Source organism: Rattus rattus, chromosome 2 (genome assembly GCF_011064425.1).
Source record: "Rattus rattus isolate New Zealand chromosome 2, Rrattus_CSIRO_v1, whole genome shotgun sequence".
In the NCBI taxonomy this organism is placed as follows: domain Eukaryota; kingdom Metazoa; phylum Chordata; class Mammalia; order Rodentia; family Muridae; genus Rattus; species Rattus rattus.
Genome location: NC_046155.1, coordinates 46,014,690 through 46,039,178, shown reverse-complemented (window position 1 = coordinate 46,039,178; position 24,489 = coordinate 46,014,690). Strand labels below are relative to the sequence as shown.

Below are 24,489 nucleotides of genomic sequence, written 5' to 3'. Positions count from 1 at the left end.
TTTGCTTTTTAAATTATGTGTGTGTGGGTTAGTGCATTGTGCAGGTGCCCTAGGAGGCCAGAGGCATCAGATCCTGCTGGTGCTGGAGTTACAAGCAGTTGGAAGCCAATGCACATTGGTGCAAGACTCGAACCTGGGTCCTCTGCAAGAGCAGCGTGCTCTCTTCCCACTGACTCACCTCTCAGCCCTGTTAATGGTTTCTTAGTGAGGAAGCACCTGAGACACCGAAAATGCAGGCTGGAGACATGGTTCACAGTTAAGAGCACCGGCCGCCCTTCCGGACAGAGGCCCTGACAACCACCTGGTGGCTCACAGCCATCCAGAATGGGACCTGATGCCCTCTGCTGGCACGAAGGTGTATGTGCACATATGCACTCATGCGTAAAATACAAAAGAAAAACTGAAAATGCTGACTTTAAACTTTGTAAATAATAAAATATTTTCTGTAAAATGACAACAGGGTTTCCTTGACAATTTCTACACTAGGAGTTAATTCATGAGTTTTACCCATGTCATTTAATGTGTTAATTTGATAAATTCCTATATTTTAGTGTATTTTAGAAGCTAAGGTGACACTTTCTGTATGCAGTCAGGGCCTCAGGATGATTAGTTAAATGTTTTTTCTTTTTTTTTTTTTTTTTTTTGGTTTTTTTTTTTTGAGCTGGGGTCCAAACCCAGGGCCTTGCGCTTCCTAGGCAAGCGCCCTACCACTGGGCTAAATCCCCAACCCCTAAATGTTTTTTCTTGTTCTTGGTCATTTTAGATCCCAATCCTCATGGGACCTGAAAGGATGTGCTATTAACGAACGAGTTCAATATAGCTAATAAGAATTGAAAACAGCCTTATTCCGGTGTTGACTGTGAACGTCTTGTATGTTCAGGGCTTGACTGAATGCCTGGGACAGTGTCTGAACCTGTGTCCTGTCTGCTTTCTTCTGCAACAGCTAATCTATGCTCTGCGACTCTCCTGTTGGGTTCCTATAAAGTTAGGTGAAGGTCAAGTGTTTGGGCCAATAGTAACTCAGGAGACTGCTCATAAATGTGGCTTGAAGGAGGAATTGAATCAAGCCAGCCAGAGTTAAATGAGATGGAAATAAAAGCAAAAATATGCCCTTCCTTAAACAACAACAACATCGTGCCCGTCTTTTGTTAGCTTCAGATGTATCCTAAACCTAATCCTTTATCCTAACCCTTAGGCACACATTTGTGTGTCTTACAGGCACTTTCCTTTCTGCTGCTGGAAAAGGCTAAGGCATCGGGAAGTCACTGTGGTCCTCAGCAGCCCGGGGCAGGGATGGTGGGTGGGATCCAGAACCAGCACGGGGGCCACATCTGCCTGCATATTTCCACGTCATTGTCCAAAGACCTAATTGCTGAGAATTATTTCACAGAAATAGTGTTTGATCTTCACCAACAGACTGGCTCGAATCCTTGCCTAGTGCGGTGTGAATGAGAAATGCAAAGTTTTGTGTAATTCTAAATTCTAAGACTCAGCTTGAAGGAATTTCTGCTCTGGCTGGGAGAGTAGAGTATATGACCTTAAAACATCTTTCCATTCTTCTGTGTGTTTGTTGTGGGTCTCTCACTGTGTAGCCCTGGCTATCCTAGAACTCACTTGTAAACCAGACTGGCCTTGAATTCAAAGATCTGCCTGCCTCTGCTCCCTGAATGCTGAAACTAAAGGTATGCACCTGGTTTTGTTTTAAATTAATTAATTTATTTATCTCTACATGGGCCTTGCTATTCTAGAACTCACTATGTAGACCACGCTGGCCCTGACTCATAGAGATCTTCCTGCCTCTACCTCCCAAGTATTGAGATCATTATAGGTGAGCAGCACCGCTCCTGGCCCTTGATTCTTTTTGAGCCTCATTGGCCTGGGGTTGTCAGCGGCGGGACAGAACGGTAGCATATAAACATCCTCTTACCCATTTAATAAGAAAGAAAGCAGGGGGGCTGGAGAGATGGCTCAGCAGTTAAGAGCACCCGACTGCTCTTCCAGAGGTCATGAGTTCAATTCCCAGCAATCACATGGTGGCTCACAACCATCTGTAATGGGATCTGATGCCCTCTTTGGTGTGTCTGAAGAGTGTGACAGTGTACTCACAGACATAAATAAATCTTTTTTTTTCTTTTTTTTGGAGCTGGGGACTGAACCCAGGGCCTTGCACTTTCTAGGCAAGTGCTCTACCACTGACCTAAATCCCCAACCCCAAATAAATCTTTTTTAAAAAAAATAATTTAAAAAAAATTATGTGTAGTACGTACCTTTATTCTCAGCACTTGGAGGGCAGAGGCATGCACATACATCTTGGAGTTAGAGGTTAGCCTGGTCTATGAAGGGAGTCTCAGAACAGCCAGGGCTACCCAAAAAAATCCTATCTCAAAAACAAAACAACAACAACCACAACAACAAAAACCCAACCAAATCCAATAATAATAATAAAGCATTTAAAAGCACTGGTTAGGTGGTGCTCAATAATGCCTTTCCTGGACTGGGGATTTAGCTCAATGGTAGAGCGCTTGCCTAGCGCAAGGCCCTGGGTTCGGTCCCCAGCTCCAAAAAATAGAAAAAAGAGAAAAAAAAATGCCTTTCCTGATTACCTGGTTGTTCCACCTGATTACAGGGCTTGTCTGTGTCACATCCACAGAGCCTGGAAAGATGGTGAGGAGCATAAGTGGAAGCACATAGAGCCTCACTGTAGAGTCCAGCTGCCGTTTCATACGGCCTACTCATGCCTTTATTCAGCACCTTAAAATCCCACCCATCCCTCAGACGCGGTCTCTCTGTGTAGCCCTAGCTGTCCTGGAACTCACTCTAGACCAGGCTGGCCTTGAACTCATAGAGATCACCTGCCTCTGCCTCCCAAGTGCTGGGACTAAAGGTGCACCACCACCACTAAATCTTTTTTTTTTTGGACTAAACGCTTGAGACTTACCATCATCCCACACTGAACTTCGTTACTCGGCCCTCCTCTTGTTGTCTCTTCCCAGGTCACCATCTTTAATCTGTTAGTAGCCTGCATACTCTTGGATCTCCCATGAGCCTCACTCAGCGCACTCGAGCCTCAGCACAACGTCTTTGTGTTTGAGCCTTTTGCTGAGAATAGGCTCGGTCTGCTCACCTTAGCATCTGTTTCCTGTCATAATGCCACTTTCCCCAGTGTACACAGAGTCCTTGCCATTCCTATTCTATGTCACTTAGGAACATTTCCAGTGTTTGCACGAGGCTCTCACACAGGAAAAAAAAAAAAAAAAAAAAAAACACCCACCACCTTAGGATCCCACATTAATTAGCCAGGGTGGATAATTCTGGTATCTGTCTCGTGCAGTGGCAAGAAGCTTTATTCTGGAAGTGGGGAAGTGTGAGTTCTGACTAGGCTGACACGCTAAGCGTTCTGGTTGAAGTGTATGTCGAGGGCTTTAGGAACACGGGTGGGTAGCACTTCACAGCTAGGATGGCAGCCACGCACGAGTTGTGGGATGGGCAGGGACAAACCACGCTGCTTACCTTGTTGCTGCATTCCCCACACCACTAATGCCAAAGATTGGAAGGCAGAAGCTTTGGAACCAGTGGCCATGGAGTGGGTGGAGTTAAGCTGGTCATCCATAACCGAGACCAGAAGTCACAGCAGAAGTCATCCTGATGTCTGCTAATACCAGTCCCTGCCACCGAGTAACCTGTCTCTCTTGTGATTATTCCAGGGCTTGCTCTCTATTTTGCGCAAATTGAAAAGTGCACCAGACCAGGAGGTGCGGATCCTCCTCCTGGGCTTGGACAACGCTGGCAAGACGACCCTGCTGAAGCAGCTTGCCTCTGAAGACATCAGCCACATCACACCCACACAGGTGAGCACCCCTGGCTCAGGTGCTCTGTCACCAAGGAAGGTGAAAATGGCTGGCCCAGTTTGGTGTCTGTCACTGTGATAAAATGCTCTGACAAAAAGCAACCTGGGGGCTGGAGAGATGGCTCAGCGGTTAAGGCACCGACTGTTCTTCCAGAGGTCCTGAGTTCAAATCCCAGCAACCACATGGTGGCTCACAACCACCTGTAATGAGATCTGATGCCCTCTTCTGGTGTGTCTGAAGACAGCTACAGTGTACTCATATATAATAAATGAGTAAATCTTTTATTTAAAAAAAAAAAAAAAAAAAAAAAGCAACCTGGAGGAGTGAGTTTGAGCTCATTCCAGATTATAGTCCATCATCCTGGGGAAGTGAAGGCAGGAGCATGAGGCAGAGTCACATCCGGCCAAAAGCAGAGAGAGCAAGTGCACGAGAGGGCCAACTTCTGCTGAGCCCTTCCCTGTACCACACCCAGGACTCATGCTCAGGAAGCACAGCAGGCAGGCCTTCCACCTCAGTTAACCATGACAGATCCCACAGATATGCTGGTGGGCCAGCCTGATCCAGACAGTCCCTGACTGAGACTCTTCCCAGGTGGTTCTAGAAGGTGTTAAGGTGGCTATTAAAACTGACCAGCGTTGGGGATTTAGCTCAGTGGTAGAGCGCTTGCCTAGGAAGCGCAAGGCCCTGGGTTCGGTCCCTGGCTCTGAAAAAAAAAAAAAAAAAAAACTGACCAGCATAGTGCTGTGGGAGATAGAAATCTAGACAATTCACTTGTGAGAAAAGCCTATATGGTCTAAGAATAATTAGATTTGAAATACACACCCAAGGAAGTCATGCATATGAACTAGTTAGAGTAGTCTGCCTCATAGACACAGGAAGTACAGCAGCCGTGCGAGTGGGAGAGTGGGGAGCTTTACCTACTGTATAAGCCAGGGCTTGTGAGCTGAGAACCATTTTAGGGGTGGATGCAAACAATGTAAATGTACTTAGTGCCATCAGACTTTACAGTATAACATGGTTAAATATATGTGAGAGAGAGTGTGTGTGAGTGTGTGTGTGTGAGATTATATATATATTGAAATGATTGAGTAACCCAAGGTGGCACATGCCTTTAATCTAAGCACTCAGGAAGCAGAGTCAGGTAAATTTATTTTTGTGAGTTTGAGGCAGCCTGGTCTAGAGTGAATTCTAGGATGGCCAAGACTTAATAGAGACCTTGTCTAAAAAAACAAAGGGTAAGTAAATATATTTATGCCATGAATATCCTACCACAATTTTAAGTGTATGTACACACATTTCAATCATCTTTCTTAGGCTAAATGATTATGCCTAGCCCTCCTCCCCTTCGTCACGCTAAGGATGAGTAGAGCAGGTGCACACCATGGAGCTTAGGGAGGGTGGTACACACTTATAACCGCACATCTGGAAGGTAGAGGACAGAGGAGCAGGAGTTGAAAGCACTCCCTGGCTTCATTGTAAAGTCTCGGTCAGCCTAGGCTCCAGAGAGTGGCTCAAAGGAAAAACAGTTTGTGGCCAGGCATGGTGGCAGACACCAGTAACTCGGAGGCAAGAGGAGGATGACGACGTTTGGAGCACTGTGATCTACATAGTGAGCACCAGGACTAGAGAGGTGGCTCAGTGGTTAGATCTTACGGAAGCACTTAGGATCTTACTGCAGACCTGGATTCAGTTCCCAGCACCCACAGGGCAGTTCTCTCACAACTGCCCGTAGCTCCAGTTCCAGGGCACTCAGCTTCTCCTTCCTGCATAGCAGATATTTACAATTCAAACAGTAGTAAAACTACAGTTACCAAGTAGCAATGAAATAATTTCATGGTTGGGGTTATTTCAACATGAGGAAATATATTTAAGGGTTGCAGCATTAAGAAGTGTGAAAACCACTGCTTTAAAACATGTAAGCATTTGTGCAGACCAGCCTTAGTTAGCATTTTCTGTCCATGGTCATGAGACCCTGGCGTCAGGTTACCGGCTATGCGGGTGTGAGTTCGTCATGGCCTGTGAGTCTTAGCAATTCGCAACTCTTTGCAGAAAAGTCATTTCAGCTGCTACCAAATGAGCAATTTTACAGCTTCTGAGCAAATGTAATGTATAGCCCAAGGAGGAGCAAATTACAGCAGTCTAGCCTACAAGGCTGAAAACACATATCAGTGTGTCAGGATCTCTGCCAGAAAGAGAAGGGCTGTGGGTTAGTATTAGCAGTAGACGGCATTTTCCAGAACACTGAAATGGAGGCGTCCAAAGTGCAGACGGAGTGGGTCTCCAGTTATAACGTAGTGTTCCAGTGCCTCGCTTCAGGCTGCGTTTGCTGTGTTTAGACGGTCGACTTTATATTGTGAGGTTTTATCCTTATTCTGTAAAACACACTCTTAGTGCATTGTTTAATATTTGAAAAGACATTAGATGTTCATTTACTGTAGTCAGTTTAGAAAGCAGAAATAAGTAAAATTGAGACACTGAAGAAGAGCTGGGGACATGGCTCAGTGGAAAAGGGGGCTTGCTGCCAAATCAGATAGCACGTGTTCAATCCCCGGGAACTTCATGGCGAAAAGAGGGACCATGTCCTCACACTTAGACGTGGTGCACACCCACACTCAAAAAACGTAGTAAGGAGGAAGAATTTTTTTTTTTGTTTAGGATTTAAAAAGAAAATATGTATAGTGCCTGTGGTAGTTTGAGTAAAGTGGCCCCCATAGGCTCATGGATGAGAAAGACTAGGGATGTGGCCTTGTTGAAGGGGATGGGCTTTGGAGTTTCAAAATCCCAGGCCAGGCCCAGTCTCTCTTTTCTCAGCCCTCAGGCCAGGCTGTATGAGGCTCTGAATTACAACTCCAGCACCGTGTCTGACTGTGCACCGTGCTCTCCACCATGATAAAGGATTACACCTCAGAAAGTGTAAGCCAGCCCCAATTAAATGCTCTTTCTGATAGAGTTTCCTTGGTCATAGTGTCTCTTCACAGCAACACAACAGTGACTAAAACAAAGCCAATTAGAGCCACCGCTAGCATTTACGAATGTCACCATTCAGGTGACATAGATGGGCGTATGTGATAGGCATGTTCAAGATAAAAACATCTCAGCATGGTCGTGCATGCCCTCAAACCTAGTATTTGAGAGGCAGAGACAGGAGGATCTCTGTGAGTTCCAGGCCAGCCTGGTCTACATAATGAGTTCCAGGCTACAGAGTGAGACTTACCTCAAAAGTAAAATAAAATGTAATAGCAGATTCTATAGAATATAGCATTTTGCCAGAAAGGATGAGGTGACAATGGCACACACCTTTAATCCCAGTAGTCCGGAGGCAGAGGTGAGCTGATAGGAGTTCGAGGCCAGCCTGCTCTGTTGAGTGAGTTCTAGGTCAGCCAGGGCTACACAGAAAAACCCTGTCTCAAGAAGGAAAACAAGGGCTGGAGAGATGGCTTCAGCCTTGACAATGGACTCTTCTATCTTCTTAACCTCATATACTAACTTTTTAACCTATGTGTCACATATAACATAATCACCTAGGGGGTCTGTTAAAAGAGATTCCCAGGGCTGGAGAGATGGCTCAGTGGTTAAGAGCACTGACTGCTCTCCCAGAGGTTCTGAATTCAATTCCCAGCCACCACTCTGTGACTCACAACCATCTGTAATGGAATCCAATGCCCTCTTCTGGAGTGTCTGAAGACAGCTACGGTGTACTCATATATATTAAATGAATAATACTTTTAAAAAAAAGAAGGAAAGGCATCTCCATCAAGTTGCAGGAAGAAGAGAGGGAGAGGAGAGATAATTATGTTCCTGAGGTCTCAGCCCTAGATCAGGAGATCATTGAGGTAGATCCTGACACCAAGGAAATGCTGAAGCTTCTGGACTTTGGCAGTCTCTCCAATGCCAGGTCACTCAGCCTACGGTTGGAATGAATTTCAAAACACCACGTGGAGCTGTTTAATCCGTTATGCCATATTTTCAATAAACCTGAAAACAAGAAAAAAAAAAAGAAGGAAAACACAAAGAATATAGCATTTTATATCATCTTTTTTACTCAAAGTGTTGGGATTAAAGACATGTACCACCACACTTGGCATGATTTACAGAAGTTTGATAAATTACCTTTTTAAAATTTTATTTGTTTACTTTGGGTTAGGCTGCAAACAGGGGCCACAGCAGATCAGATCATGTGGAAATCAGAGGACAACTAAGGATTAGATCTTCCCTTCCTCCCTCTGGATCCTGGGGCTGAACTCAGTTGCCCTGCTTGGCAGGAAACACCTTTACCCACTCAGCCAACACTGGCTTGAGTTTAAGGTTTGGTTGTTTTTTTGTTTTTTGTTTTTAAGATTTATTTATGTATTTTATGTATATGAGTACACTAACACCAGAAGAGGGCATCAGATCTCATTACAGATGGTTGTGAGCCACCATGTGGTTGCTGGGAATTGAACTCAGGACCTCTGGAAGAGCAGTCAGTGCTCTTAACCTCTGAGCCATCTCTCCAGCCCTTGAGTTTAAGATATTGTCTAGTTTGTGCAAGGCCCTGGCCTCAATCCCTAGCACAGTAGAAACAAAACCAGAAAAGCCAGAAGTTGAGGAGTTGATACATCTGGTCACATGATAGCACTTACAACTGTTTAGTCTGTTTCGGTCCATAAAGGGTCAACGGTACTCCACTCTATATTTAATAGCGTTGTTGAGGAGCAGAATTTTCAAATTACAACATGGCATCGTGACCCAGTCCTACAGTGGCAGCAGCTAAGAGGTGGAGGCAAGAGAACTGGAAGTTCATGGTCTTCTCAGCCACCACATAGAGAGTTCAAGGCCACCCTGGACTGCATAGATCCTATCTCAAAAAAGGAGGAAGAGTAGGGAGAAGGGAGAGGTGGAGGAGGAGGAAGAAGGAAAAAGGAGAGGAAGAGAAGAAGCAGCAGCAACAGCAACAGAAGAAAGGAAAGAGAATATTTCAGAATGCACAACTTGTCAACAAGTAGCCATGAAGCAGCCACTGTCACTTTCGTGATAAGTTGAAGCCATTTCCCTTCAGAGTTCTTGAACCGATACTTTATTTGGTCCTGGGTGATTTAGAAGAGTCCTACTCAGCAGTCCTCTGTAAGTTCCTCTGTGGAACCGAGCAACAGTGTTGCCTGTACCAGTGCGCTGGGCCAGGCCTGGTGCGCTAGGCAGCGGCGTTGGCGAGCAGCCAGGAGCAGCAGATGGTTTGGAGGCATCCCCAGACCCACGTAATTCCACTTACTCTGGATGAAATGTCACGGATGTTGTGGCAAAGTATTGATTGGATATTCAAATCCTGGATTCTCTTCATCATTCTTGCCAAAGAATATTTTTCCCTCTTTCTCATGCAGTGCCTTCCTCCTGAACCCCAAAGGTCTTGTTAGTTTGTTTCTTTTTACACTAATTCCCAGTTGCTATGACTTGCTTTCCCTGAGTTTTACTCTGAATGCTAAAACAAAGATTTTTTTTCCCTTCCTTTTCTTCCTTCTTTCCTTTCTTTCTTTTATTCTTACTCATTTTTATCCATTTTATTTTTTGCGATAGGTTCTTAGTCTGAGCCCTGGCTAGCCTGAAATTCACCAAGTTGCCCACCACACTGGTTCTGAACTTGTAGCAATATTCCTGCATCAGCTCTCTAAGTACTGGGATTAAAAACATGTATTCCGGGCTGGAGAGATGGTTCAGCGGTTAAGTGTACTGACTGCTCTTCCAGAGGTCCTGAGTTCAATTCCCAGCAACCACATGGTGGCTCACAACCGTCTGTAATGGGATTCAATGCCCTCTTCTGGTGTGTCTGAGGACAATGTACTCACATATATAAAATAATAAATAAATAAATCTTTTAAAAAAAAAACAAAAAAAAAAAACCCAACTCTTTAAAAAAACAAAAAACAAAAAACATGTATTCCTTGCCTGGTAGAAGTTTTTCTTTTCAAGTTCATCCAAGGTGCCTCCTAAAGCAGTTTCAAATGAGCCCTTGTTGGCTCGCATCATGGTCTGTGACTAAGGCCATCACTTCTGAGACTGAATGTGTGCTCCAGCAGACACCGCCTCCTCGCTGCTCTGACAGTCCAACCCCATCTGCCCACAGTTGCCTCAGCTCAGCTCCTTTCTCCTGTTGACCCATGAGACGTTTCTTTAGAGCCCCCAGATTTGCTTGTCTCTCCTTAAACTTAGCATCCGTTCTTTGCTCTTGTCTTTAACTTCAGCTTCTGCTTTCTGTCACACGTAATATCCTGAAGACCTCATGAGGAGAGAGGTCTGTGTTGACCACAGGTAACCCATGTACCATTATCCTTAGCAACATACAGGTTTACAAATACATAATATGGATTTTTCCATGGCTTTTGAAAGGTGGAACCTGGGGCCCTGTGAATGTTAGGCAAGCTCCCTGCCTCCATGCCACGCCTCAGTCATACATTGTGTGTGTGTGTGTGTGTGTGTGTGTGTGTGTGTGTGTGTGTGTGTGCTAGGTATGTAGCACACACCGCTAACCCCGGTATTGGAGAAGGAAAGCAGGAGTACAGGGGTCCATTCTCTGCTACTAGCAACTTCCAGCCTAGCCTGGGCTACATGAAAGCTTAACTCAGGGGGAAAAAAAACGAGGAAGGAAAGAAAGAAAGTAACCTTCTTGCCTTGACATTATTTTTTTTTTTAAAGATTTATTCATTTATTATATATAAGTACACTGTAGCTGTCTTCAGACACACCAGAAGAGGGCATCATATCTCACCACAGATGGTTGTGAGCCACCATGTGGTTGCTGGGAATTGAACTCATGACCTCTGGAAGAGCAGTCGGGTGCTCTTAACCGCTGAGCCATCTCTCCAGCCCTTGCCTTGACATTATTAACAAACATTTATAAGTATTTTCTTTACTATCCAGGTAAGCCATTTGCAGTATTAAGAGAATCACATTGTATCATATCTGGCAGAGTACTTCAGAACTAATATAAAAAGTAGCTATTAAGATTTGGGAGTGTGGGGGGCTGGAGAGATGGCTTAAGAGTTAGATAGAGCCTTTGTTGCTCTTATTTTTGGGGCTGGGGAGGTAAGACAGGTCTCTGTGTAGCCCTGTCTGTCTGTCTTGGAACTTGCTCTGTAGACCGGGATGGCCTCAAACTCACAGAGATCTGCCTGCCCTGTCCTCCTTTGGAGTGCGGGGGTTAAAGGTGTGCACCACCCTGGACAGGCACAGCCGGTTGCTCTTGCAAAGAAGTCAGGTTCAGTTCCTACCACCCAAGTGTTATCTCACAGTTCTCTGTAACTTCAGTTCCATGCAATCCAATTGCCTCTTCTGACCTACATATCAGGCATGTGCACGACATGCACACATACATGCTGACAAAATATTCATATACATTAAATAAATGGAAAAAGTAAAAAATAATACCAATAATATCTGGAATAGAGGCATGGTGTGGTTCACCATTAGTCTTGGCACTGGACAGGCAGATGCAGGTGTGTCTTTATAATGTCACGGCTAGCATGATCTACAGAGTGAATTACATTTCAAAAAGGGTCTGGAGAGATAGCTCAGCCAGTAAAGATAGCAACTGCTCTTCAGAGGGCCTAGGTTCAGTTCCCAGCACACAGTGACTCAGAAGCTTCTGTTGCTCCAATCCCAGGGAACCAATGCTCTCTCTTCTGATCCCCATGGGCACTGCACCTGTGTCTATCAGACACACACTCAGATACATAAAGTAAAAAAAAATAGCCAAGTATGGTGTCACACACCTTTAATCCTAGCACTCAAGAAGCAGAGGGAGGCAGATCTTTGTTAGTTTAAGACGAGCCTGGTCTACATAGTGAGTTCCAGGACAGCCAGAGCTGTATAGTGACATTCTGTCTCAAAAATAAAGAGAGAGGGGCTGGGGATTTAGCTCAGCGGTAGAGCGCCACCTAGGAAGGCAAGGCCCTGGGTTCGGTCCCCAGCTCCAAAAAAAACCAAAAAAAAAAAAAAAAAAAAAAAAAAATAAAGAGAGAGACAGAAACAGAGAGAGGTCTTGCAATATAGCTTGCTGGTGTAGCATGTGTGTTGTACCTGAAGCTTTCCTGTACCATCAAGTGTAACTTTGTAAGAGTTAATTGGCCTTTTTGTTGTTGTTGTTTCTTTCAGGGATTTAACATCAAAAGTGTACAGTCACAAGGTTTTAAACTGAATGTATGGGACATTGGCGGACAGAGGAAAATCAGACCATACTGGAGAAGCTATTTTGAAAACACTGACATTCTTGTAAGTAATGGTGATGTACCTACCTGTCATTGCTAACATCGATCCGAGTGAGCAGGGCCAACAGAAGACTGCAGATTGTGAAGGAACCAGATGTTGGGTTGTCTCTCAGTGACAGTGTTGTGCCCATACCACACCAGCAAAGTGTTTAGTAATCACCACAAAATGAATAAATAGCAAAGGAGGTCAGAGGCTCTGTCTCCCCTACTAGTCAGCACATTATGTCTCCATAAGAGCAGTAGTTAAGGGGCCATGATCAGGTTCGTTTTTCTGTTAGCTAAAGAATTAAAAGTCAAGAAAAAGCTTCAGTGGCACAGGCGGCCTGAGAGAATCTCACTCCACAGAGTGAGACAGAGGCTGTGGCTGAAGAAAGACTGATGAGGAAGCAGACTCAGAAAGACACCACACACACACACACACACACACACACACTCCACATGCACACACACACACACACACACACTCCACATGCACACACACACACACACACATACTCCACATGCACACACACATACACACACACATACTCCACATGCACACACACACACTTATTCCACATGCACACACATGCACACACATACACACACACTCCACATGCACACACATACACATACACACACACACATATACACACACACATACACACAAACACTCCACATGCACACACACACACTTACTCCACATGCACACACATGCACACACACACACACACATCACATGCACACACATACACACACAAATGCACACACATACACACACAAATGCACACACATACACACACACATACATATACACACATACATATACACACACGTACACACACACATACACACACATACACACACATACATACACACATACATACACACACATACATACACACACATACACACACACACATACACACACACACATACACACACACACACACACATACACACACACACACACACATACATACACACACACATACACACATATCACATGCGCACACACACACACACACATACACACATACTCCACATGCACAACATAGACATACAAACACACACATACTCCACATGCACACACACACACACACACATACACATGCACACACATACATACCACACACATACACACATCACACACACACATACACACACACACCACATGCACACACATACACATACACACACATTCACACACTCACATACACACACATACATACATACACATAGAGACACATACACAGATATGCACATACACATACACACACACACACACACACACACACACATACACACACACACGCACACACACACACATACTCCACATGTACACACACACACTCCACATGCACACACATGCACACACATACACATACATACACCACACACATACACACACACACACCACACACACACACATACACATACACATACACACACACTCACACACGCACACACACAAACACACACACCCCACATGCACACACACACATACTCCACATGCATACACACACACACCATATACACACCCCACATGCACACACACACCCCACATGCACACACCCCACATGCACACACACACATATTCCACATGCACAACATACACATACACACACACATGCACACATACACACACTCAGACACACACACCCCACATCATGCATACACATATACACATACACATATACCACACACACCACACACACACGCACACATATACACACACAAACCCCACATCATGCAGACCCGAACACACACCACACAAACAAACACAAACCACACAAACAACATACACACCCCACATGCACACACACACACACACCCCACATACACACCCCACATGCACACACACACCCCACACACACACCCCCACATGCACACACACCCCACATGCACACACACCCCACATGCACACACACCCCACATGCACACACACGTATGCACCGATACTGCCAAGGTTCTCCCCTGAGATAGACAAGATTTGCTAATGGGTCAGAGGTGAGGGATCAGAAGAGAGAAGCCAAGGAGATCTCCATGTGGATTTGTTTTGGTGTTTCTTGTTTTGTTTTATGACAAAGTCTCATGTGTCCTAAGCTGGCCTCAAACTTACTGTTTAATTGATGACCTTGAACTCCTGATCTTCCTCCTCCCAGCACCCTATTACTGTGATTACAGATGTGTGCCACCAGACCCAGTTGGTGTTTTGGGGTTTTCTTTCCCTTGAATCAGGGTCTCACTGTGTAATTTAGGCTGGCCTGAAACTCACGGAAATCATCCTGCTTAGCTTCCTGAATGTTAGGATACAGGAGTAGCTGTCATGTCTGCCACATCATTGTTCTGGTGAAAGGAAGTCTATTAACACGGTTGAAAGCATGTGCCTGGGCAGCAGTGGGTGAAGGAAGGAACGTGGTTGGGACATGTTAGACTTAAGGAGCTTCCACTCACAAGGGAGACTTCAGAGAGCCAGCCGGCTGTGTCTGAAGCTCACGTGAGAGTTCCAGGCTAGAAATAACTTGGGAGCCATCAGTATGTGCATTGTAACTAACGCCTTGAAATTGATGAGGCCACAGAAGCTGTGACTTAGAGGGAGGAAAGTCAGGGTGGGACTTTGAGGCATCCTGACTCTCACAGGGTAGATGAGCTAAGAGCCTTCCGTCACTGTAGCACATCACCAGCACAATCCGCTTAGGAAAGGTTTCATTTGCCACTCCATGGCCTGCTAACCTGATGTTCGGGGCCCTTGGTAAGGCTGCACTGTAGCAGGCAGTGTAAAGGAAGCCTGCTCCCCGAGTAGCCAGGGTCTCACAGTTGCCCTAAGCCGTGCTCTCGGTGGCCCAGCCCACCCCACCCCGCCACAGGCCTCACACACTCCTAAGGCCTGGTACCAGCGGCCTCAGCCTCGTAAGCTCTCAGCTCCTCTTTCTTTGCTCCCTGCCTTCAGCTGTGTCACCTTACAGCTAAGGTCACCCCGTCACCCTGACCGTTCATGTGCTTTGCACACACTCTGCCTTGGTCACTACCAGTTTTCTTTGCTTTTAATTATTCTCTTCCTCTTCTTCTTCTTCATCCTCCTCTTCCTCTTCCCCCTCTTCTTTTCCTCTTCCGTCTTCTCCTTCTCTCCCTCTCTTCCTCCTCCTTCTCCCGGTCCAGCCCAGGGTCTCCCATGTGCTTGGTGGCAGGCACTCTGCCCCTGAGCTGTGTCCCTGGCTTCACTTCATTCATGTTTTCATTTATTTAATGCCTGTTCCTCTCACAAGAGAGATTCCATCATAATAGAGACTTTTATATTTTTTAAATTTCTATTTATTATTTGCGTATTTATGTCTGTGTGTGCATGCACATGTGCATGAGTACATGCATGTATGTATGTGATGTGTATGTGTGCTTAGGTACATGTGGAGATCAAAAGACGGCCTCATGGGTCAGTTCTCTCCTTCCCTTTCCTGTGGTTTCCAGGGATCAAGTTTGGGCCCTGCTCAGCCATCTTGCAGGACCTGTTTTTGTTTTGTTTTGTTTTCTCCTGTGTTATTGGTTCCTGGGAAAATACCTCAGAGAATAAAAGGAAAACAGTTGAAGATGGTTTTTTTCATGAGAGAGAGTGTGATTTAAATTACCTTCCAGATCCAAGACTGTGTATTCTTGAGGTCAAGTCCAGGCCTGCTAAGTCCCTGTCTGAAATGAGACCTGTGGTACAGAGGAGGAGCTGTGTGAAGAACTGAGCACATCCACTCACTAGCATTCTGTTTTGTTCCATTGTTTTTCAAGAGAAAGTTTCTCTGTGTGGCTCTGGCTGTCCTGGAGCTAGCTCTATAGACCAGGCTGGCCTCAAACTCACAGATCTCACTGCCTCCACCTCCCCGGTGCTGGAATTAAAGGCATGCACCACTACTCTGGCCTCACTAACATTCTTTAATTGAGAATGTAAAAGTGTGCTACCCTGAGCAAACACACTGCCGCATGGCATCCTACAAGCTCATCACATTTCTGGCCCTCTGAAGTACGGCTTCAGCCTGTTCTTCACGCTGGATTAGCAGCTCAAGTGGATGAGAACAAACAGGATGCCGTCAGTTCATCCATCTTCACGCAGCTATTTATTCCTGCTGTATGTACAAGACAGGCTCCCAGCCTGGCCTTACTCTGCCTCTGTGCTAAGGATGACCTGTTCTCCTGGTTACCCTGCCTCCAACTCCTAGATGATCCAGGTGTGTCAAACCCAACCTTTGCAGTCAGTGCTGCAGGTCATACCCGAGCTTTGAGCAGACTGGGTGTCTTGGGTAGGACTCCTGTCCCTGTGATAAAACACCAGGATCAAAAGCAGCTTGGGAAGGAAAGGGTTTATCTCAGCTTACACGTCCAGCCGCAGTCCAACACCAATGGAAGTCAGGGCAGGAACCTGGAGGCAGGAGCTGATGCAGAAGCCATGGAGGGGCGCTGCTTGCTGGCTTGCTCCCTGTGGATGTTAGTTCTGTTTTCTTATACCTTCCAAGACTACCAACCCAGGGTCGGTACCACCCACGGTGGGCTGGGCCCTCCCACATCAATCATCAGCCAAGAAAATGCCCTGTAGGCTTGCACAGAGGCCAGTCTGTTCAGGGGAATCTCAGTAAGGTTCCCTCTTTCCAGATGATTCTAGTTTGTGTCAAGTTGACATAAACCTAGGCAAGCTCTGTTCCAATGGAGTTACATTCCTGGCCCCAACCCCCACCCCCCAAGCTGAGGACCGAACCCAGGGCCTTGCGCTTTCTAGGCAAGCGCTCTACCACTGAGCTAAATCCCCAACCCCTCCCTACTCTTTTTAGTTTAAAATTTTCAGATTTACACAAGCTCCAAAACAAAATAGTATAATGAAACCCCAACTACAAATACAAATACAAATACAAAGAGAAAACCACTGCTCAGCTTCATTCGTCATCTTGGGCAGTCTTGGTCCGCTGTGCTTCTGGGTATTTTAAGACAATCTTGGGCATTACGGGTTGTTTTTTTTTTTTTTCATTCATAAATACCTAAAATATTCAAAAAAAAGTATGTCTAAATTGGGAGTGTTGTTTTGATCTCAAAATTAAAAACAAAGTAGGTCTTAGCATCCAAATATCAACTACTCAGACACAAACTTAGGCATGAGCATATGTGTTGAAAGCTTCAGAGTTAATTAAAGAGAATTTTTTTCTAATAAAATGAGGCCCTGGGTTCACTCCCCCATCTTCGCCAAACTACATAATTACATATAAATCAGATTTTACTAAACAGATATTTTATGTTCATAAATGAGAAACCTCATTATTGCTATTAGCTATATTTAACCTACGTAATGATTCAGTGTCGTCTCAATCAAATCCTGGGTGGTCACTTTGTAGTTATTGCCAAAGTGGCTCTGGTGTTCTATGTAGAAAGACAAATAGTCTAAAGAATTAGCTTGACCGCCAAAACTCCCAACTTCAAGGTTAGCCTTGAACCTTGGTAGCAGAGACAGGTGGATCCCTGTGGGTTTGAGGCCAGCCTGGTCTACATAGTAAATTCTGAGACAGAAAGACCCTATCTCCGAAAACCAAAAGGAAAAAAAAAGATTTACTCTAAAGCTAAGGCATAGTCAAGACAGCATCTATAATGGGAAAAAAACCTAAGAGTTGACCAGTGCTGTGAATGGGTTCACAAACACTACCCCCATGAATATAAGTGGGCCAGCCAAGAGAGCGCCAAAGGAAGGTTTTACAGCATGCAATGCTGGCCCACATTGCAGTCACACAGTTAAAAACAAAACCATATGAACATAGACCTTATCCCTTTCATAAAAAACTCAAAATCAAACTTGGGGGATAGCGGAGGAGGTGAGACAGGGTCTCTATAGAGGCCTGACTAGCCTAGAACTCACTATATAAACCAGGCAGGCCTTGAACCACAGAGATCCGCCTGCATCTACCTTCTGAATGCTGGGATTAAAGGTATGCACCACCACACATGGCCTCTCAAAATCAAATCTTAGACACACATAGAAACCCCAAACTACACACCTTCTAGAAGATACTATAGGGTGACATCTAGAGGACTGTGGGCTTGGTGATGAGGACTTCAGAAACAATGTCTATGAAAGGGAAAAACGCTGGACTTCCAAGAATTTAAGCGAAAGGCACTATTAAGATAACGGAGAGGACCAGTGGGACAAACTTTCTGCGGAGATGCAGCATACAGATCTAGGAAGCCCATGACAGACCAAAGTATGGAAGCTACCAGCATCCAATTTGGTGACCAATGTGTTTTATTGGGGTTGCTTACAGGAATATGGGTGAGGGGTCACTTACAGGAGCAGAACTGACTCAAAGACAACTGCATCACCAAAGTCCACCCCAGCATGGGTGACAGCTCACAAAGGTGGGAACCTGGAGCCCAGTGCACAGTCTCAGGCAGCTCAACAGGTTGGACAGTCCATTATGCTCTGTGGCAACAATGCGCAGGGAAGTCGCCCGCTTGGCACTGATTTTCATTCAATAACCTTATGGCCTCGGAGAATGTCCTTTTCAACCCAAGTAGAAGACTTTGGATTTTTTTTCTTTCCTTTTGACTACCTCAGCCCAGTAGGGTTGTAAGGAAGGGGTTGGAAGTGCCCCTTCCCTTGCTCTCTCTCTCCAGTGCCTTTTCAAATGTGTAGAGCACTCAGGTAAGCATTATGTCATCTATATAACAAAGCCTTCCCCAGAGGATGGGCGGGACAAGGGACACCCAGATGGAAGTCTGTGGTCATCTGCTCTCATGGGTGTCAGGTGAGCCCAGAGGGTCATAAGACAACACTAAAGTTGGAGATAGTCAAGGTCTGGACACAGCACGGAAAGGTCTGTCCATTTGTATCTCTTGCTTTCCTCCTCAGATCAAGGTTGGGTGCACAGCACAGATAGGAGGGAGGTGCTAACAGTTAGATCCCTGCACTCCTCAGCTGTCCTCTCAGAGCCTTTACAGGTCCATGGCCTGGAGCCATACCGCCCTCTGGGACCTGCCTGATCAACCTCTTCTGTAATTCCTCTCTTAGGTTCTGTCTGGCCCAGGGAACTGGGGTTCACACCCAGCTCCTCTTTTTTTTTTTTTTTTTTTTTTTGGTTCTTTTTTTCCGGAGCTGGGGACCGAACCCAGGGCCTTGCGCTTCCTAGGCAAGTGCTCTACCACTGAGCTAAATCCCCAACCCCTCACCCAACTCCTCTTATTCCTTGTTCCCTCAACAGCAGCTGTTTCCCTCTGTGGCCCTCCAGATCTAGCTATTTGTGGGGACCTCAGACAGATAACCAAGTATTTCTAATGGCTTCCCTCATGCTGTCTCAGGTCATGCCGCCTTTACCTTAGGTGGGATGGGAAGTTACATTACTCAGTTTCCCTGCCTCCACAGAAGTCAGATCCCGTCCACCCCCATGTCCCAAGCCTCACAAGCCAGAAACACTCTTTCCCTTCGTTGCTTGTTTAAACTTCCCAAATTCCAGCCATCAACTGCTGAGTGTTTCCTGATCACCCTAGTTTCTTGTACTGGACCATTGTTAGGCCCTCAATTACGCAATGGATCACAGACCCCCCCACCTCATCCCCTACTCCTCACTCTCCCCCCTTCCCCTGCCTCAAGATTGGCCCCTTGGTGTCTTTTATTGTTTTTACCACAGGCTTTGTTTTTTTCATTCTCTGACTCTTACTCTGGGTTCCCAGGTCTCAAATCCCAGGAAGGGCTTCTGAGGACAAATCTAACTTGCACCTCTTTTCTTTCTGGCCCCCAAACCTTAAGCAGCAGGCCAGCACCCTATCTCATTCTCTTGGTTACCTTGTCACTTGCAGGTCAGAGGCTAACATGACTGCGTCTCCCTTTCTTGTTGCAACTGCCCCTGGATATGAACAAGCTCCTGTTTGGTAGCCATCTTGTCCTCTGGTATATTTCTAAATATGCACAACCATGGCCAGGCAGCCTCTGCTGCTGGTCAACAGTCTCTGCCTTGTGCATTAATCTCCAAGACTGTAAATTTTCCTCTAAACTGTTAACTGTTTTTAGGGCATCTCTGTATTCACATGGTGGACCCCACTCATCAAACAGGCATGCAGCCCCATACATAGAGATGAGGACTGCCATCCGGGATTCCCCTACACACACTCCTACTCCTGATGGCTCAGTCTTAGCTGCACATCTCACTACCCAAAGCCAGAACCATGCGACTGCCAGCATGGTGCAAAGGCACACTAGCACATATTTAACACACACCGTACAAGAAAGCGCAACTCCATCGGAATTCCTGCACAGATTTCTCCAATTGGGCTTCGCTCACAACCTCAGTAGCAGCATGTCTTATGACACAAAGGTAGGGCCAGCCCTGCCCCCTTTGGTCCTGTCCCTGTTCGGGTGCCAATTGTGTTATCTGACAAACCTTTTCCCAGGAAGGTGCATCTCCTCACCCCAGATAGGGAGCCCGCAACAGACACCACCAAGGCAAATTTGGTGAGCCAGTGAGGTTTATTGAAGCTACTTATAGGAGTATGGGTGAGGAACTGCTTTACAGGGGCAGAAATGGCTGAAAAACTGCTGGTTTCTGCTTCTTTCACACAGCTGGCCTGGTCCAAGCCTTCTGTGCACCGTGGCTGTTTGGAGTCTTCCTTGTAATGAGGATTCTGAGCCATTTGTAACTCAGCTCCCCTCCAGTAAGACAGACCCTCAGCTTTTATCGTTTACTCTGGCAGGGGTGGCCTGGTGAATCCGGTCAGGTTCAGGGGCTTCTACAAGCTATTTTGAATTGTTTACCTTGACAGGCATGGTGTCACACACCTTTACTCCCAGTGCTTGGAAGCAGAGGCAAATGGATCTCTTGAGTGTGAGCCCAGCCTGGTCTACAGAGTGAGTTCCAGGACAGCCAGGGCTACACAGAGAAACCCTGTCTCAGAGAGAGAGAGAGAAAGAGGAGGGTGGGGAAGGAGAGAGGAGAGGAGAGATGGGGTTGGGGGAGGCTCTCTAAATATAATAATTCACTCTGGGAGGTGTGAGTTCCAAGTTCAAGACCAGCCTGGGTTACTTGCCAAGTTCCGGGTCTGCCAGAGTGATATAGTCTTTTAAAAATAAAATAAAGTGGGGGAAAGCCAGTGAAGTCAGTTGCATTAGTGCAGTGCTCAGAGAAGAGCTGCATGAAAGGATGTTTGTGACTGAAGCTCCAGACCAGCATCCTGGTCTGCACACAAGGGGGATCTGAGCCCTCAGCTCTACCCTCTTGCTGCAAGGTAAATGAGACATCACCCTGGGTCCCACATCCTCAGTAGCTGTGAGTACCCGGGATAACAGGCCGCCCAGAGCATCAGAGCAGCCTTTCACCAGTAGCATGTCCTGGTACAAGGTAATATTAGGGCTGAGTCAGCCTCGTTATTTCCCAGTGCCATTGGAGATTAAGCAGGTTTTGGAAAGGGCTGAGTATACAGCCTTGGGACTCAGCTCTGCTCGCCTGCCCGCTGCATAGCAGCCTAGCAGGTTGATGGATTCTGTGTTTGTCTGGGTTTAATAGTCTTCCATTGTTAGTTGAAAAAGACCTATTACGCTGGACGCCGTACGCTGCAGGAGTGGGATTGAGGCTTGACACATTTCATTGCCTGGTTAAATCTTTTCAATTCTCTCTGGAGTGCCGTGGTAAAATCTAGCTTTCGAGCAGAGGTGGACAGATTGATCCAGTCTGCCCCCTGTTTTTGTGTATCCTGTGAGCTAGAATGGTTTTTATATTTTTTTTAAAGGTTTGAAAAAAAAAAAAGGAAAATACAGTTTTGTGACATTGTAAAATTGATGTGAAATTTAAATTTTGGTGTCCATAATGAAGTTCTGTTGTAACCTGGCCACCTCCATTTGTTCCTGGGGTTCCCACAGTTGCTTTCTTTCTGTAGTGGCCTGGCTCTGTGTGTGTGAATGAGACTCCATGGGCCACAAAAGAGCGTTTACTACCGACTACTTCAGAAGTTTGCTTGCCCTCGCTCTAGAGCAAGCAGTGACTCTAAGGGTTTGGTGGTCAGGGTTACTCTCTGGAACAGTGATACTGAGACCGTCTGACTTCAGTTGAGTAACTTCGAGAAGCAACTGTAAAAGAAGAACTGAAGTATATGGAAGGGAGGGACATGGATGTCTCCCTGTTCTCTGTGAGGGACAGGTGTGGTCGTGCACGCCTTTAGTCACAGCTCTCCAGGAAGCAGGCAGGCGGAAGGCCAGGCAGGGTTATGGAGTGAGACCCTGCCTCAGAGAGGAAGAGAGAGGGAAAGAGAGACAGAAGATCTCAAGAGGAATGTATGTCAAATGCTTTAAACTGGCCGTCTCTTTCCTCCTTCCATAGCGGTGCCACCAGAGACAGAAAGCACCAGCAACTGAAAGTCCAAGTTACACAGACACCTAGTTTATCAGTTCTGTTGTCCTCTTAGATGTCAGCTCCAGCCATGAGGAAAGCCACACTCTTCCCTTGTCTCCTCTTGCCACCTACCCTCTTGTGAAGAACTGAGAGGCAATAAAAGGGCCAAAAGGTGGCAGCAGGAAGGAGGAGGACAGGGATGAGGAGAGACTCTGTCTCCTGAAGCCAGGGCTGCCCTAACTCTAAGAAGGGAATTTTCTCAGGTCCTCCCACAACCAAATAAGAATTCAAAAGCATGTGAGGTTGGCTAAGCCTTCTGGGTGCTGTAGCATAGGTTTTTACACCTTGATATTTGAAGGACTCTACCATGGTAAAGACCAGAAAAAACTTATTAACTATCAGTTTGTTCTGAATTAAAACAAAAAACTAAGAGGGAGGGAGGGGGAGCAGGAAGAGAGGGAGGAGGAGGAAGGAACTCCTACATGGCTACACAGGAGCATACGGAGGGCACTGAACAAACAAAAGAGCCAGGTCTTGGGGTCACATGGAGAGGGGATGGGAGGAACATGTGGGAGGTCTTGGGGGACAGTTTATGCCCATTATGTTTTTTCTAATGACTCTTAAAAAATAAATGGGGGTGGGGCTGGAGAGATGGCTCAGTGGTTAAGAGCTCTGACTGCTCTTCCAGAGATCCTGAGTTCAATTCCCAGCAACCACATGATGACTCGCGACCATCTGTAATGAGATCTGATGCCCTCTTCTGGTGTGTCTGAAGATAGCTACAGTGTACTCACATACCTAAAATAAATAATTCTTTAAATAAATAAATGGGGTAGTTACTTTCTAGACTTGATCCTAAGATCTTTGTGTAGCACTGTTGAGATTCTATACAGACAAAAGCTGAACAAGAGAAAGAGTTGGTATGTGGTTGGAGCTGTCCTTTGGAGCATGTAGTGAAAACACTAAGTGAAACTTCCTGTCCAGTAAAGAGTAGCAAATGTTTGACCAGCGGATGGCTGGTTTTTGGTTTTTTTTGTTTTTTTTTTTTGGGCTCAACTCTGGACTCATTGGTCTCATTGGTACTTGGCTGGGTGGCTCTTTCAAAACCTTCTTGGGGTTGGGGATTTAGCTCAGTGGTAGAGCGCTTGCCTAGGAAGCACAAGGCCCTGGGTTCGGTCCCCAGCTCCGAAAAAGAAGAAAAAAGAAAAAAAAAAACCTTCTTAGTCCTTGCTTTCCTGTCTCAGCCATCTCTGTTCTTCTTCCCTTTGTGTTTATTTCTCATGAGGGACATGCTTGCTACGACACCTGTGAAGTCAGTCAGAAGACACTGTGCAGGTCCTTCCTCTCCCGGGTCACATGTAGATCGAGCTCTGTCACGAGCTCTGTCATGCTGCTCTGCCTTTCTTTCTGTCATACCAAATGGTCCTTGTATTTCCCCTCAGCTTTATTCCAGCCAGTGGCCCTAGCATACCGTCCTCCTTGTCGAGATCTTCCTAAATAAACTGTAGACTCATAGCAGATAATTCTATTTAGGCTTCTCCCATTGCATTCATTCTTTCTAAATCTGTTTGTGTATTGTGCGTGAGCTGCAGGCTGGAGAGTTGGCCCCAGGGTTGAGAGCATGTATTATTCTTCCTGAAGGACCAGAGTTCAATTCCCAGCACCCACGTCAGCAGCTCACCAACTGCCTCTAACTCCAGCTCCAGGGGACGTGACACCTCTGGCCTCCTCAGGCACCCACACACATGGCCTACACACACACATACACATGATTAACATTTTTTGTAATAACAAAAACCTGATGGAACCTGGTAGTACACACCATTAATCTCAGCACGTGGGAGGTAAAGACAGGCAGATCTCTGTGAGTTTGAGGTCACCCTGGTCTACAGAGTGAGTTCTAGGACATTCAGGGCTGTGTAGAGAAACCCTGTCTCAAAAACAGAAAAAAAAACAAAAACCAAAACCAAACAAACAAAACCAACAGCAACAACAACAAAAGGTCTGCATCCCAACATACTTATCTAGTTAAATTTAAATATTATTAGATATAAGTCAATAAGCAAAATGAGCGTGCTTCCCATGGTG

The 24,489-nt window shown here is 45.8% G+C and overlaps 1 protein-coding gene across 1 annotated transcript in view; it reads left to right on the top strand.

The window, feature by feature from the left end:
• Window positions 1-24,489, top strand: part of Arl3 (ADP ribosylation factor like GTPase 3) — a 45,234-nt gene that overhangs the window by 5,975 nt on the left and 14,770 nt on the right. Inside the window, exons 2-3 of the mRNA XM_032892132.1 lie at window positions 3,705-3,848; window positions 11,973-12,089. Of these exons, the coding sequence (XP_032748023.1) occupies window positions 3,705-3,848; window positions 11,973-12,089 (261 nt within the window). The remainder of the gene's footprint in view (window positions 1-3,704; window positions 3,849-11,972; window positions 12,090-24,489) is intronic.